At 39.3% G+C, this 17,897-nt stretch overlaps 1 protein-coding gene across 1 annotated transcript; it reads right to left on the minus strand.

Moving 5' to 3' along the window:
• Window positions 1-1,189: 1,189 nt before the first annotated feature.
• Window positions 1,190-17,864, minus strand: LOC126372113 (uncharacterized). The gene is made up of 12 exons (XM_050017695.1): window positions 17,695-17,864; window positions 15,538-15,667; window positions 13,683-13,787; window positions 12,326-12,475; window positions 12,024-12,101; window positions 8,480-8,574; window positions 7,027-7,258; window positions 6,209-6,476; window positions 5,021-5,900; window positions 4,412-4,592; window positions 3,934-4,151; window positions 1,190-3,784 (listed from the first exon to the last, which is right to left on the minus strand). Exons 1-12 carry the CDS (start codon window positions 17,700-17,702, stop codon window positions 3,616-3,618), a joined length of 2,514 nt encoding a protein of 837 aa, XP_049873652.1. The 5' UTR covers window positions 17,703-17,864; the 3' UTR covers window positions 1,190-3,615.
• Between the last annotated feature and the right edge of the window lie 33 nt (window positions 17,865-17,897).

Here is a 17,897-nt window from a genome sequence, read left to right on the forward strand (position 1 = left end):
GAATTAATTTCCAGCAGGACCCTCCGTGGTTTGAAGGTCTTCGGACCATTGGTGTATATCCCTGTATAGCGGTGCATTAGTACCTTCAGATTATCTTCGTTTTCTTTTAAAACAAATATTAGTTTATAAGAAATAAATCTACAAAATTTTTATACTGCCAGCAGGACCCTTTTTTGTTTTGGTGCTTTCAGTCCAGACATTCATATTTCCTAGCAGCAGTATATTAGTACTTTTCAAAAAAATATCGCTTAATTAAAAAAAAATGTATTAAAAAGTAATAAGACTGATTCTTTATCAGAGAAAATATTCTAACACTTTTATTTATGTGATGCAACCAATGATCTACTATGATCTTTATTAACCCACGCTGAACAACGTTTGATTGATAATTTCTATTGGTAATTGTAATTTTGATTGGTAATTGTAATTTTGATTGATAATTCCTAATGTAAATTTTTGTAAATATAATTTATTTTTTGTTATAATTTTCATTGTGTTTTCCTTTTTGACGATATCAAACTACATACCTACCTAATATAACATGAAAACTGATTTTTATTTCATTGGTTGCATCACATAAATAAAAGTGTTAGAATATTTTCTCTGATAAAGAATCAGTCTTATTACTTTTTAATACATTTTTTTAAATTAAGCGATATTTTTTTGAAAAGTACTAATATACTGCTGCTAGGAAATATGAATGTCTGGACTGAAAGCACCAAAACAAAAAAGGGTCCTGCTGGCAGTATAAAAATTTTGTAGATTTATTTCTTATAAACTAATATTTGTTTTAAAAGAAAACGAAGATAATCTGAAGGTACTAATGCACCGCTATACAGGGATATACACCAATGGTCCGAAGACCTTCAAACCACGGAGGGTCCTGCTGGAAATTAATTCAAGTTTTTTGTTTAACTGTAAAGGTACTATTATTTTTATTACACTACTCGGAAGGTACTAAATATTACGAAAGTGAAACTCTGGTTGTCGATCGAATCAGACGAAGGGTCCTGTTGTGTATACGGACATGTAGAATTATCGTTGTTTATATGACAACAGTTTGCAATAATAGATATATTTTACCTATGTATGTAAATTTAATTTTATGCGTATTGTTAATTATCTACAAGTGTAAATGTAGTATTGGTAGTAATTATTGTTTGGGGTACTTTCATTTATAGACATTCAATTAACAAAAGTTCTCACTATCAGGTTTTATTAAAATTCTTAACAATATCTATGTATAATTATTTATAAACAGATACCACATACACGTCTTGGCACTCCATCCCATATGGCAACTTGACAATCTCTACAATACAATAAAAATACACAAAAGGTAAAAAAACAAAGTATAAAAATAATATAGCAATGGCAAAATATAATAATAGTTCTCCATTTAGTTTTTGGCTTTGGACGTGTTTTGATGAATTTGTACCTTCACTTAAGAGCTAGAATTTTAACAGAATATAAATAGTTAAACGTGGAATGACAATTAATACTGCGAAATAATATTAAAAACAATAACAAGGAATATTTCCAGCATTCATAAAGTGGCCGGCTTCAAAGAGCTTCATAAGCTTAACGGCGACACAGTAACTAATACAACGTCTGGCAGAAACTTACAGCTAATGGCAAGATTAGATGAGCAAGAAAAATGTTAAGTCTACTCGTACTAAGCTCAGCAAAATCCTCTCAAAATGTCTACTAATCCAATTTTGGCTCATCAATGAGTTTAATATTATATTTCTTAGGCAGTCTACTTGGATTAGATGGGTTTTTAATTAAAATATATGTAAAAAGTATCTATTTCTACGGTTATAGGTTATCTATAGAAGTCTAACGTGGCGTAACGGGTCCTTGAAAGACAAACTACTATGGTAGCGTAATTCGATAGACGAACATGACGTTCGTTTGCAAGACACTAGTACACTAGTATAATTATACACCCCAGAAACCATACAAAAACCTCATTCTTACCGTGTGTGCCGCCTAACGCGTAAGTGCGAGCGAAACAGCCAGTTATTCCCAGTCGCCACCGTGTGGATTGCCTCCAGGTAGCATTCTGGAACAATATTTGCACCAATTCCCAGTTGCCACCTGGCGGTGACTGGGAACCTATTGCCCCCCATCCAAGTCGCTGTACATTTCGGCGTGGATCGCCAACCCCACCTCAACTGGGAATTGGTGCAAATTTTATTTTCGATTGCCACCTGGGGGCAATCCATACGGTGGCGACTGGGAATAACTGGAAACAGCCCGCACGCAAACCCGTTTCCTCTTGAGCAGCTAACGGCCATTTGAGATTAAAAACCCAGAGGGGGTGAGGTCTGCGCCCGATACGGATCGGTGTGGGGCGGAGAGTTACCGTTCTATAAGTAGTACTATTTTATATTCTACGGTATCGTCGGAAAAAAAAACATTCTCAAAAACACTCTTGGAGCATAATAAAACTCACCACATGTCCGGTCACGAGCATTAATATGTATACACTTTGGTACCATGTCACATTGAACTGTAAGTCTCACAAAATGTCAAATATGTTAGTGCGACAGAGTCCTAAAGTGGGTACATTATATTGTTCATGACTGTCCACCGAAAGATATACAACTTGCAATCCTATTCCCTTACTAACTGCTTAAAAACAGTTTTCATTTTTCACTTAAATATTTTTACACTCGACATCCTTCTCCCCACAAGTACATTATCTTATCCTTTCCTAAAATTGGCGTGGATTTTGGCAAAATATGTACATCTGAAATAGCGTGTTCTCTCAAAATAAATAATTCGTATTACTTTTGCTAGCAAAAACATTAGTGTCAGAAATATTTTCTTTTCTCGTTAGTAAAAATGTACTGGATCAAAATTTACATAGCCGACTTTTGCCACGACACTAACTCTTCGAGTGTCAGCATTCAAACCTACCTTAGCTCTAAATCGACTACAAAAACTACAGTTATTATATTAGACGTTATTTTCAAATTAAATTCGATGCTACAGGGTTACGGGAGAAGACATCTACTTCGGATACACTGAGTGATCGATCACTATTATAAATTAATTTTAACTTCTAGTTTTGGTGTCGCAGACTTATCCAGATTTCAAAATCGACTGGCCTGTCAAGATTCGTTTTATCTACTACAATCAACTTAAATATAGTAGCCTGTATTACGGGAATCTCGTAATTCACACGACAAAAGTACTCATAGTGCAAATGTGTTATTCCATGGTACAATAAAACAATTTATTATCGCAATAATTAACACACAATACCGGGTTCTTACCGTGTTATAAATAAATCACGCGCGTTATCGCGGTAAGAACCCGGTATCATGTGTTTTAATTATGATAATAACCGCAAACCACAAGGTACAATAACTATAAGTACCCCGTTTTATTCTGTTACGTTTCGCTCGTTACGCTCTACAGGAGTTATCACTGTAATAGACTCGAAGACGCGAGGAAAATCCCTTCCATTTTTTAGTTTCCATAGAAGCGGAGATCTGCTGGAATCAACCAATTACTAACAAGAAGCGTCGAGAATGTATTCTCTTTCTGTAACGCGCGCCGTGATTGGTCAATTCGGCTCGTGTCAGCCGCTGGGTCGCGTGCGGCTCACAGCAGCAGCACGGCGTGGTCGCGGTGCAGGCGGCGGCGCGCGCGCAGCGGCGCGGCGGCCAGCGCGTCGGACGGCGCGGGCGGGCCCGCGGCGCGCGCGCCCGCCTCCTGGTAGTACACCTGCGCGCCGCCCACCGACACGCCCAGCACCACGCTCTCGTCGCTCCTGGACAAATTTTGTCAAAAAGCTAGACACCTCGCTACTAAGTATGCAACCCCTTTAAAAAGCGAGGTATCTAAATTATAACTTATCGAGTTAAAAACTTAACCCAAGGAAGGGAATAGAATACGTAAGGGTGCGTGCGTACAACATACCGTAGAATAACTTCAGAAAGCTCTGGATCCTCAGCAAACTGGTGGTGTATGAGGCCCATAGTGGCTATATCGAGCGCAGCCCACGGCCCTCCTTTCTTCACAGTGCCCCAATCCGGATCGAGGGTCAAATAGCTGTAGTCAGTGGGCTCGGTGCCCGCCGGGAGAGGCTCCATACACTTCTGCTCGATCGGACCCAGAGCGTTCAGGGAGGTTTCCCACTAGAAGAAAGAAGAACATGAATTAAACGAGTTTTTATAATATGTATAAGGATTGAACTACATCAGTCCGTACCGCAACGCATTTTCTTAAAGTTCTATCCTATTCTGTCACTCCAGAGCTCTCATTTGCTCTTAGAGAACCTCAAAGCTTATCGTAATTTGGTCAGAGTTCGCGCAAAATCGGGAAAAGTTGCACAATGAGAGGCTTTTGCAAAGCTGTGGGCAATGAAATGGGCTAGAAAAAAAATAGGATTCCTTACCAAGGCGTTGATAGTGTCTGCATCATTAGCAGCGTCGAGATCCAGCAAGGCCAAGAGCGCCATGTTATGCATCCCACTCACGAAGAGGGCACACTTGACAGCGTGTTGACTGTACTCCGGGAGGATATCCAGGTCCTCGCTGTCAGAATCGCTCTCTGAATCGTGGCGCTGGGTTTTTGGCCTGAAAGAATATTTGATGCGTTAAGTGCTTGTTTATGTTACAACAAAAAATACCGATACACTTTGAAAAACTCATCAAGTCATCGGCAGTCTTCATTCTAATTTACCAAGATGGATTATGGTGAATCTTATGGTCTTATTTTTTTTGGAGTAGGACTTTCTCGTGGAGTAGGACGGGACATACCCCATCCATATATGTATATAAACTCATCAAGTAATCAGCAGTCTTCACTCTAAGTCCTAAGATGGACTATGATGGTCTTCTCTCGTGTGGGTTGGGATCACTGACCGACCTCGTCAACGCTAGTGTCAAGGTTCCATGCCCATCGCCCGTATAATGCTAGAAAGGACAGACCTTGGTCGGTTTTCGGCGTGCCCGGGAAGATAAGCAGCTGAACGCTGGAATACCAGCAGAGAAATTTCACTTACCTATCAGAGAAAGTGACTTGTCGCTCAGTGACAGGCGTCATAAACTCCCTAAGTTCCAGGGGCGTCATCACTCGACTGCTGTAGCCACTAGACTTGTCAGAGAACGCCAGATGACTCAGTTTCTCCATCAACGGCGTCAGTTGAACCCCAGTCAACTTTTTCTTGAAGCTCGTAGACTCGGATTCAGATCCTATCTGAGAATCGGAATTCTCGTTCAAAGACTTCAGAGGCAACGAAAGACCTTTCCGTCGCGACTGATCACTTGTTATCGTCTTTGTCGAATCCTTCGCAATCTTCTTCGGAGTTCTTTGAGGTGATTTCGCCAACTCTGAATCGAAGTCCTTAAAAGTGTCAAGTTCACACAGTTTCATGTTGAAAGTGAACATGTTCTCTTCTTTTTCCTGCTTCATCTTGTTGTAATGCTGCTCTAAGTATTGGTTGAAGAGAGATTCGGATATCGCGACGCCGTCGTTTCTAAACACTGGGAAGTATGGGTCGCTTATTGTCATAGTGGTCATCTTATGTCGTTCTTTCTCCGGTGATTCTGTAGGGGTTTCCGCACGTTTTAATTTGAACTTCGAAGTAGCTCTATTGGAAATACGTTTGAAAGTTTCTTGGATATCAGTGACGCTTGCCAGCTTTCTCATAGGTTCAGGCTTGTTGATGTAATGTTCTGCGATGCAGTTCATGTCCAAGACGATTTTGTTGTCTCGTTTCTCGTTCTCCAAGTTCAATTTGGCACAGTTTTCGATGTTTTTCAGGACGTCTGGTTCGATTGGTTCTTCTGCTTTCTGGTTGTCAGGGTTCTGGCAGATGGACAGCATGTTGCCGTGGAGGCGCTTGTACTCGACCATGGGGGTTGAGCAGACGCTGGTTTGGCCTGTGAAAAGCGTTGTCACTTTTTTAGAGGTATTTTACAAGGGCTATTTTTTATTATGGTAGAAAATAGAAGGGTCTATTATATAAACGCTTTTGTTTGTATACCGATGATTCGGTAAACACTTTCGAGATTTCGTCTTGATTGTTCAGATCAGTTTTATTTTAGCAAAAATCGTGTTTTTCTCCGACCTTCAAATTACTTCTAAATTACGCCAAAGTGGCTGTTTATAAAAGTGTCCTTACCAAATATTGACCAATTTAAAATAATCTGTGGGAATTACTATGGTATGGAATGAGTGGCAACCCTACCTGTAAAAACTTTCTCATTTTCCTTAGCCTCTTCTTCAAGAGACTGTTGGTTCTTGAAACTCAATTTATTAGGTCGTTGGCGTGGTTTGTTGGTGAAGGGCACAACATCGGGCATGCTGGGTTTGCGGTTTTCAGATGGCTGCTCGCGGCTCGGTGGTGAGATCATCGTGTGGTCCTCTTCTGGCACGGCGGTGAACAGCAATGATTTGTCTCTTTTCATCCCTGATTGGGGAAACTCGCGTAGCTTTTCGCGTTCCGCTTCTTGGTTCTGTAGTCATTTTAAAGACTATGTCACAGGTGAAAGACAAGACACAACCTAATAAAGTTGTTGACTTTTACATCATGTCATAGAATAAAGAATACTTCACATGTGCGCACGGATGTTAGATCGAGCCGGATTTCCACTGACGCGGAGATGGGCGGAGAAGAGCGGAGATGTGCGGATTTGACCAATCACAGCGTTCGAGATAGCGAAAAACGAAGAAGAAGTCATTCTCTCCTTCACGGTGATTGGTCGATTCCTGCATATCTCCGCTCATCTCCGCACAGCTCCGTGTCAACGGAAACGCAGCCTTAAAGCGCACGGCATAGAATAAGGATAATAATAAACGTATAGAACGGCAACTCTCCGCTCCCCACCAGCGGCTGAGCTAGGTTTACCTCACCTCCCTTCGGTCTTACTTTAGTTTTCAATCGTATGGGCGTCAGACGTCACACAGATGCGCGTGTACGATAACTTCAATGTTTAAAACGAGGTTTTTTGTATGAAGTGTCAGGGGTGTAGTAATAGCGAGATTAGAAATGAATAATTCACTGACCTTTTTAACCGTGTTGAGCATGTCTGGGCCGGCGGTGTAGAAGCGGTGCAGCGTGCTGGCCTCCTTGCTGAGGGTGTGGTAGTGCTTGTGTGAGACGTACACGAGCAGCAGCTGCGCGCCCAGCGGCAGCGGGGTGGGGGGCTGCAGGCTCTCCGCCGGGGACAATATACGGTACGGGTCCACTACTGAGAGGTAAGATGTCAGGCTTGGAGGCAGCTGGGTAGCGATTATCCTGGAAATAAACGTTGTATTAGAGATTGAGAAGGAGACATATTGCGAGTTAAAATAGCTAGAAGTGTGGCAGAGGTGTAAAGTATTACTCTCATTCCTCGCCAGCTACGGTTCAGTCCAATGTTTGAAGAATTTCATTTAGGGAATACATCGAAAATTCTGGACTCCAATTGTGTAACGGGCACCAAAAGCTAAAGAACGAATCCAACGTAATTTTTTGTCCCTTACACTGTTGCCGGTGTCACGATTATGTCTTGTTGTCAATCGATATTGCATGTTCTTAATTAACCATGCCATTGGCGGTGATTCCAATACACACCATCTAATTTTATTTCAAGTTATACCTGTCATTTTCTTATCCGCCGAAAAGGAAAGGGACAGGCAATCAATAGGCATAAAATTTATGGAACACACGTCAATTTTAGGCAGAAATTTAAAAAACGCTCTAAAAATGTTATATTGGCCAATAACCTGACAGAATTAAGTTGACAGCACACGTGAAACGGGTTGCGTATCAGCGAGATAACTATTTGATTCGCCCGGGCTATTCATTCATTTTAAAATTAACATTAAATTAAATACAATTAGTAACTTATAAATTAAAATTACGAATAATTAAAACATTTTAAATTATTGCACAAACAATGCAGGTCAGTCTAAAATACCGTCCCCTCTCGTACCTGGTTCAAAGGTGCCCATTGTATTAATTAAAACTTTTAAATTAACATTTTATGGCCAATGGCCCCGACTCCTGAAGACACCTAATTTTATTTTAAGTTATACCTGTCATTTTGTTATCCGCCGAAAAGGAAAGGGACGGATGATTGTCAACAAGTTAATTTTAAAACGAATGAATAACCCGAGCGAATAAAATAGGCGAGATCGCTGGTTTTGTAATCCGTTTGACGTGCTGTCTACTTAACTGTCGGGTTATTGGCTGATGTAAAATTTTTAGACGATTGTTTTAGATTTCTGCTTAAAATTTACGTATATTACATACATTTTATGCCTGTCGATTACCCGTCTCTTTCTTTCCCAACAGATAAGAAAATGACAGGTATAACTTAAAATAAAATTAGGTGTCTTCAGGAGTAGGGGCCATTGGCCATGGCCATAAAATGTTAATTTATAACTTAAAATTAGATGGCGTCTGCAGGAATTAGCACCTGCTACCAAATTAAGAAGTTTATGTCTACATTAATGAAGTTTTGTATAGACTTACTTATTGTTGTAGAGGATAACCCCTCCGAGTACGCCTTTGCTTTTCCGACACTGCTCGAGTACCTGCATCGACTCCATGTACACAGATGTCGCACTCTGAAAACATTATTACATAAAAAACTCACAATCATATATACCCATTTGGGCCATTCAGAAGTATATCCGTCGCAAGATGAATAATAAGTGCAGTTTTCAATAAAACAGTTGGCTGGACCATTATAGACGGCGATACGGCTCACCACCTATCACGTTGGTCTAACAGAAAGCTCGGTGAGGCGTGGGTGGGTATTTAGTTCATCTTACGATGGATGTACAATCAAAGAGCGAAAGTGCAGTCACTGAGCCCAGCGAATTATTCGTAAACAGTGGTGAATTTATGAACCGTTAGTTGTCATAGTTATAAAATTTGTTTTTGTAGGTGTTTTACAGAAACGGCATGGTGCAACCAGTTAATTTATTACTTTGCAAGAAACTGATTTGGGTGAATATCAAAATGTGCCAAATTTGGTGGCGAAATTTCATACTATTTTTTCGTGAAAAATTGGGTTCCGACATGAAAAAGATTCAAAAGGATCCTGGATCCTTTTTCAAGGTTCATCATATCCATCTTTGGACTTCGTATCAACAGTGGCTGCAAGTTGTCTTTGATTACTTGTGGCTCTGCCCACCCCATTAGGGATTACGGGCGTGAGTTTATGTATGTATGTGTAATAAATTAACTGGTTGCACCATGCCGTTTCTGTAAAACACCTACAAAAACAAATTTTATAACTTTATAACCTCGTAAGCCCTGGGGGCCTCTGAGAAGGACCAAATAATTGTAGTCATAAAGGCCGAAGGTTTTGAAATAGTTTGTTCTAATAATCAACGAAGGTACTTTTAAAAGTACCAAAACTTTGCCTGTCAATTTAATTCAAACCTTTGCGCCGATTGAGAAAAAAAGTATTTTGTCTATGAACTAGTTCATTCAATTTCGTGAATAGGTGGCTTTAATAAAAAAGAAATATGTATCACTTGTCGTAATTTGTCATCTTATTGGTAAAGATGGCGCGCACACGGCGACGAGGTAAAAAAAAAATCAAGTTAATAATCGAATTTCGTAGTTTTTCATACACATTATTTTCAGAAATCGCAGGTAAGATAATAATCAACAACATGACATAGTTATTTTATCAATTTTGTATCGATATCGTTAGCAATATGAAAGCAAACTTTTTTAGTCCTTTGCAAGGGACTTTAGGTGTCATGTCCGGATATTTTTCAAAAAGTTTTTTAAATTGTTATATGTGATTAAATCATACCGATATAGACTGACTTGCTTACGTGATCTTATGATTAAAAAAAACTACCGTCTTCATTTTATTTCATTTTTTCTTCTAATGATGATCTAAACTGACACCATGAATTATTTTTTTTCCTAATAATATAAACCTAATGTACTTCCAGAGGGACTAATCACAAACTACATCATAAAAACTAAAACTCGTTACTTATTTTATATTTAAATATGTAAGTATATACACATATTTATGACGTACAAATAGGTATGTATGCTAATGAAAAAATACATAACCCTTTATTATAATAATATTTTTCAAATTTTACTAAAAGTAGTGACTCAAACCGGGAGTCCTTCTGGAAGAACTAAAAAAAAACGTAGTTTTTTCAAAAATGTCTTCTATTCATCCTTACATAGGTCTCCACTTAATTTGAACCCGATCGGATAACTCTAACACTTTAAAATTTGTACTTGAAGTGCTCGGCCTTTACGACTACAAAAATTTGGTCCTTTTCAAGGTACCACCGTCGTTTATTACTTCGAAATCGTAATTATGCTTCGGCGTTACGAGGATAATATAAATTGGACTTTTGCATCTTATCGTACCTCTGACGGCCCAATGATGTTGTCATGAGCTCATGTTGTAAACCAAATCATATTAGCAGTAATTACCGGTAGAATTACACAAAACATCACAGGATGTGATAACGGCCGGCATATATCTCGAGTGTTTGTTTACATTGCGCTATCGCAGGTAGCGGCGTGGACTGTTTGTCATACTGCCTACCTGATAAATTAAACTGATATGACTATTTACTTAAACTTTATAGTGGCGTATAACTGCCGATATTTTTTTGTGGTTTTTACTTGCGATCAGTCTCATTGAAACAGACGAGTTGGGTTTATACGGCAAACTAGACATTCTCGATAAGGACAGTCAGGCCGAATGACTACTTCAAAAAAAGGACTGACTTCGCTGGGAGTAGCGTCCTCCATGCCATATAAACCCAACTCATCATCAGCCCATTAACGTCCCCACTGCTGGGGCATGGGGCTTCCCTATGGATGGATAGGGAGATCGGGCCTTAAACCATCACGCGGGCCCAGTGCGGATTGGTGGTTATTAACGACTGCTAATGCAGCCGGGACCAACGGCTTAACGTGCCTTCCGAAGCACGGAGGAGCTCGAGATGAAAACTTTTTTTTTGTGGTCACCCATCCTATGACTGCGACACCGAGCTCCTCGAAACCCAACTCATCTGTTTATTATTATTTTTTAATATAATCATCTATCATGTGGTGTCGGCATGTCATTGGAGCAAGCTACAGAGACTGCAAAAGATCGCGAGGAGTGGAAATCTGCTATTCGAGCCCTACATCCCAACAAAAAGCAAAGCGAAAGCAAAAGCGAAGGTTGATGGCTGGCAGAGGAAGACCTAGAAGATATTGACCAAATTGGAGATATCCTTAGAAAAGGTTCAGTACGATCTACTCTGAACCGGCGTGAGTGTATGAAACGATTGATGAATGTAGAGGAAACAAGAGAAATGTGTCAGGATCGACGCAAATGAAATTCCATAGTCTCTGCTTACCCCGGTGGGAAATAGGCGTGAGTTTATGTATGTATGTGGGATAGGGCATGAAAGAAACGATTATTATTTCTTTAACTTTGTTCATTTAAAAACGTTTTATAGTCTTGTACGTTTTCCTCTTCAAATATTATGTCAGTGCGATCAGTGTCAGTCTTCTTATTTTTTATTTTCTACAGCACCTGGTTGATCTAAAAAGATTCTGTCAAAAACGAAAATACAAGGAGACTGAAATGATTTCAAAGAAGTAATATTATATTCGTTTCTCATCCACGCATTGGTATTATTAGTAAATTAATAGAGTAGTGTTGAAGGGAATAAGGGTGTTTTGAAATTCTAAATTCCCTACGACACTACTGGCTGGTAGTGCAGAAGGGAATAAATATTCCCCACGGCACAACTGGTAGTGCGGTGGGGAAGAAGGGAAAAACAACCGTCCGCCATTTCCCTGACATTCCGCAATCTTCTCTTTTCTCTCGCTCACTCGTCGCTCTCTCTTTCACACACCTTTGCGTTACGTTCCATTCAGCCTACCATTCCTACACGTATGTATATCCCAACACGGATAAAATGATTAGAAGAAGAGAAAATTGTGTGGTTAGGTTAGGTTAGCATGCTAAAAACATTTCATTTCAAAGTTTTAGTTGGGATATTATCTCAACAGGGATGTCACTCACCTTGGGTAGACTGAGCATGGGCACTCGCTGGAAGATGTGCGCCCCATACTGCAACACCGGTAGGTATGTCTCGAATACCTACACAGACCATTAAAAATATTGTAGTATTATGTAAGCGGACCCTGTGAAGAACGGGATAACGCTAGAGGGATGATGATGGTATTCCAAGCAGTGGCTTGGGCGGACAAATGGTGACCGGCGAGAGCTCGCCCAGGTAAATTAAAGAGACGAGAGGAAATGGGCTGATAATAATAATCGCTGATAGAGTTTGTGTGTGAACAGTCGCAAGCTCACAGTTGTACCTGATAAAGTTTGTCCGACAGTTTCTTGGACTTGTCGAGGGAAGCTGCGAGCGCGTGTAGGTCGCCATGGTACACTCGTATCATGGAGGTGAGCAGGCTGGCGCGGTTCTTGAGCACCCAGTCCGGGATATTGCGGTCGCTGCCTATCGCCTGGTTAAAAAGGAAAAATAATACACATGAGGTCACGACTATTTAGGTAGGCAAAGTTGAGGTGGGCTGTGGTAACCCAGTTGGTAGAACGCTTGTCTCTCTTGAGGTCGCAGGTTCGAAACCAATCCAACCAACCAATACCTACCATAATGATTTGATTTTGGCCTAAACCAATGATTGACGAATTTCATAAATGATTATCACGTGCTCAGCGGTGAAGGAAAACATCGTGAGGAAACCTACATTCATTCCGAGAAATGCATTTTCGGAGAATGTGACCTAACCTGTATTGGGCTGGTTTTCCCTTCGTGGGTTGGAAGGTCAGACAGGCAGTTGCTTCTGTGAAAAACCGGACCTGTCAAATCTTCAGGTTAGGTCAGCGGAGCCCGTGAAAAACGGGATAACTCTAGGGAGATGATGACGAGTGTGAACTCTGGATAACCCACATTCCGGGCTTCGACCAATAACCATACGACCTATATCCACGTAGATAGCATTCTCTGCGAGTAGTTCCCACTTGTTCTATAGAACTGACGTCACTAGGACAAAATTGGTAATTTATTTCTTATTCTTTTCCATAGAACTACATACAAGCGTCTCCATCCTGATTCACTCATTATTATAAATTGGGAATATTTTTTTCCAAATAGTTCTATGACCATAATCATCATCATCATCAGCCCATTAACGTCCCCACTGCTGGGGCACGGGCCTTCCCTATGGATGGATAGGGAGATCGGGCCTTAAACCATCACGCGGGCCCAGTGCGGATTGATGGTTATTAACGACTGCTAATGCAGCCGGGACCAGCGGCTTAACGTGCCTTCCGAAGCACGGAGGAGCTCGAGATGAAAACTTTTTTTTTTGTGGTCACCCATCCAATGACCGGCCTATGCGAAAGTTGCTTTACTTCAATAATCGCAAACCGAGCGCGTTAACCGCTGCGCCACCGAGCTCTTCAATCCATAATCATATCAAGTTGATAATCAAATCACTAAGGAGTCTACTATTTGAGAAAGCAAGATATTAATAGTTCCATGGAAAACTTGCGTAATGTTTTTCCTATTTATCCCAGTGAAGTCAGTTCTATAAAACAAATGGGAACTACTCTCCGCTGCGTCTATTGGTGGAAGCACTCGATTTAAAAACGCGCCCCGCGCGTGGCTTTTCCCGTGCAAACCCTGCATTACGCTCGCGTGCAACTCACCAGTATATATCTGCCGTACTCTCGTATGATAAACTTGCCGCTCTGCAGTGTGATGGCAACAGGCTGTGAGAAGAGTGACTTGACGCAGTGAGCTGTGCCCACTACCTGTAACAATTACATTATAGATATATAATATAACCCACATCACACATCACTAATTTAAGAGCCACGCTGTTATCGGTGTGGCATTCTCTATGCTACTTTTTAGGGAAAAATAGGGAAATGGTTTCCCTCTTGCCTTCCGCCCCGCAGTACTCTGTCTGACGTGAGTGGGATGGCGCCCAGAGAAGTCGCAAACCCAACCCAACCCAATATTATGTAACCCAAGAAAGAAAAATGCTCAAACGGGTAAGTTCCAACGGTATAAGTATAGCAAAAATATGTTTTGGCCGGCAATTTGAGTTCAGGGTCGAAATTCAATGATTCCCTTTTTTAATCATGATCAGTGGTTGCTAAATAAATATTCCGTGTAGTACGGGTTCGATTCCTGATGGCGACATTTACCAACCTGACAAGTTCGACATTTTGTCACGTTTTTCTATGACGTCACAGGTTGCTTTTTCATAGACATTCCATAGTAATTTCGTGTTTTGACGTTTAGTAAAAAATAACTGATTTGATTTTAGGTTGACTAGTTGGAAACTGAGGAGCTCGGTGGCGCAGCGGTAAACGCGCTCGGTCTGCGATTGTTGAAGTTAAGCAACTTTCGCAAAGGCCGGTCATAGGATGGGTGACCACAAAAAAAAGTTTTCATCTCGAGCTCCTCCGTGCTTCGGAAGGCACGTTAAGCCGTTGGTCCCGACTGCATTAGCAGTCGTTAATAACCATCAATCCGCACTGGGCCCGCGTGATGGTTTAAGGCCCGATCTCCCTATACATCCATAGGGAAGGCCCGTGCCCCAGCAGTGGGGACGTTAATGGGCTGGTGATGATGATGAGTTGGAAACTACCCTATTATGCCTTATAACGAGTTTTAATTTTAGGGCAGGTCACATTAATTGTTGTTTAATGTGATCAAATGAACAGTGCAGCAATATAAATGGCCACAAATAATAGCCATTAACCTTTTTAAAATTGCATAATAATTTTCTCATGGACAGTAAATAGATGTAACAAAAACTAGTGTAGAGACATTTTAAATTATGCAGGCATTTCTCAAACTCACAAAACAGGTTTAAGGCTGTTTGAAGATGATTTCCACCGCCCAGAAGTTGTTGTTTGCCATACATTTGTTTCTGGTACTTTCTAAACTTGTTTAGTTGAGAAAAGTTGCATAATTTATTAAGTTAGTCCGCGCTGTTTGAATGGATGATTTCAAAATGTTATTGGTAATTACATCAATAGTCCCGTACATTCCCGTCAATAAAATAGCGCAAAAGTTATGTGAGTGATTGATGGAATGTTCCCAAAGTGGAAATGTTAGGCCACAGGCTGCATTTCTTTTTCAAATTGTTCTTTCTTGTACTCTTTTCTTATATGCCTAAAGGTTAGGTAACAAAGCTCTATTTACATAATATTTATGCCTTTTTTACTGCTTGGAACGTTCCCAAAGTGGGAAGATTCACATCACTGGTCGTTAGTTTAGTTGGTAGCATTTATTTTTATTTTTATAAAGGTTATGGCCTGGAATCAAGTTGGTAGCTGAGAGAGAGAAAGAATTGCCATTATAAAATATATAATATTTATAGTTGGTTAGTAGTAGTTTTTAATGTAACTATGACATCTTTTTTTTGTACTGTAGAATTGCAATAAATCTCTTTAGATTTTTTTTGTTGGGTTGCCAACATTTAAGTATCCAAACATCTTGCCTCTTCTGTCCTCGAATAACTATCAAAATTTGTTTCCAAAATATTACCTGTCCAGCGAGTGCATGCCGCTGCGTGTCGGAGACCCACCCAGGATGGAAGTAGAGCACGGCATCGATGGGGTCATCTTCCTCGGCTGTGCAGCACTGTGTGTCGTACACAAACACTATCATCATCTCCCTGCAAAACCAAACAAACATTTTTGGATGACTGTTTTACTCCATAGGGGATACCACTGGGTGAGAAATAACATAACATAAATAAGCTCAAGACTCTATCGAAATCGCAAGATGAGCTAAGTTTTTTTTTTATTAGAAATTATTAATTGCTGCTTGTCTTCCCGGGCATGTCGTAAAAACCGACAGAGGGATTGCGTCCTCTAACATGATGGACTAATGTTATGGGCGATAGGCTGATCCCTTATCACCATAAGGTTCATCATATCCATCTTAGGACTTCGTATCAACAGTGGCTGCAAGTTGTCTTTGATTACTTGTGGCTCTGCCCACCCCATTTGGGATTACGGGCGTGAGTTTATGTATGTATGTATGTAGAAATTAATACAATTATAATACGTAAGTTATGTACAGTCATGAGCAAAATCATGTACCCACTTTAGAACCCTGTCGCACTATCATATTTGACATTTAATGAGGCTTATGGTTTAATTTGTCATGTGACATGGTTGCAAAGTGTATACATATTAGTACTCATGACCGTAGGCCGTAACTGTGATTTACATCAGATCTATACAATATATAATAAGAGTTAATTAGTATTAATGCATGAATGTTTACCATGTGGCAGTACTAATTAAATAAATAAATAAATAAGTACCCACAACTCAACAAGCTTCAAAATAGACCAATGTGATGGATTCTATAAATGAAATAAATGTTTATATCTCATAAATATAAAGAGGAAGGAAAGAGAAAGGTGATATGCAGAGAAACCATCTGGTAATACACCATCCCGGCTATACAGGTTGTGAGAAGCTGCAGTAGTTTTAGGCGGTCGTTATGTAAAAATTGACAATTCAAAGTGTAACCATGTTACCTACTGAATAAAGATTTTTTGAATTTGAATTTGTAAAGATTTTGAAGATAATGGCAGATATAAAAATGAAAAAAAAAGAAACTTTAATAGTACACTTCCATAAGATCACGCCTATTTCCCGTTGGGGTAGGCAGAGCCCACAGAATTACTCTTACTGTGACTCTTCATAGAGTGGTATAGTATGCATTATTCCAATAGTATTGCTTTTCTAATATCTACATTGTTTTTTTTTAATAACTGCCATTTATTCATTATAATTATTTCTATATGCAATAACTATAAAGTTAAAAGTTTCCCATTAAATATATTATACATTTTTTAATATCTGTGAATGAAGATAAGTTATCTTTGTAATGTTCTACTTTCTTGTTTAAGGTCATTCATTTGATTATAATTTATCTATTATATAGTTAGTTAGCTATAGTTAGTTCTTTGTCAGTAAACAATACTAATAGAGCATTATGAGAACAGTCATTCATAAGTTGGAATAATGTATGATTGTTTGGGCATAAAAAGCATCAACTTAAGTATTTATTTCTCATTTAAATAACTATGAAGTTTTATAACTTCTATGCTCAATAAGATGGTAATGTTATTGAATAAATATTATTGACTGGGGTATCCATCTTAGCACAGTGGCTGTAAGTTGTCTTTGATTATTTGTGGTTCTGCCCAACCCATTAGGGATTATGGGGGTCAGTTTTTATATATATGAATTTAATAAGATGTATCTTAGGATATAAATACTAATTGTGTTTTGGAAAGGTGTGTTTTAGCTCACTCTTAAAATACGTGGGTCAAATGTTTCTGAAAAAATCAAATTTTTGTTTCAAAAATTGATTCAGTCTTAAATTACTATTTGTTATTTAAGACACATTTGATTATATCTTTCATTTCATAAATCTTGTTCTACTGAGTAGCGCCTAATAACAATAACAAGAAAGTAAATAATAAAGAATCACACTCCAATTGTATAAATAATATAAGTGAATCGACGATAAAGATATCAAAAACCTATACAAATACCTATAGAAATTATCGGCTTTCATCAGCCAAGGCTAATTAACCGCATAACGACGTGAGCGATGAAGTATTGAATTTCTAATCCATAATTCTCTGTCCGCTATCGAATGCAATAAATTTTAACTTACTTAGCCATCTTGAGCGATTTCCTCCCGTATCCCAACACGTACTAAATTTTAACTACAACATTTCACTCCTAATTCATTGAATAAATAGTAGAAAATGTAAACTGATCACAGATTTATATATTATTTTTATGTTTTTACAAAATAATTCAATAAAAGCCCGACGTCCAACATCCTCCGCGAATGACAGATATATTTTTTTGTTT

This window comes from Pectinophora gossypiella, chromosome 13 (genome assembly GCF_024362695.1).
Source record: "Pectinophora gossypiella chromosome 13, ilPecGoss1.1, whole genome shotgun sequence".
NCBI classification, from domain to species: domain Eukaryota; kingdom Metazoa; phylum Arthropoda; class Insecta; order Lepidoptera; family Gelechiidae; genus Pectinophora; species Pectinophora gossypiella.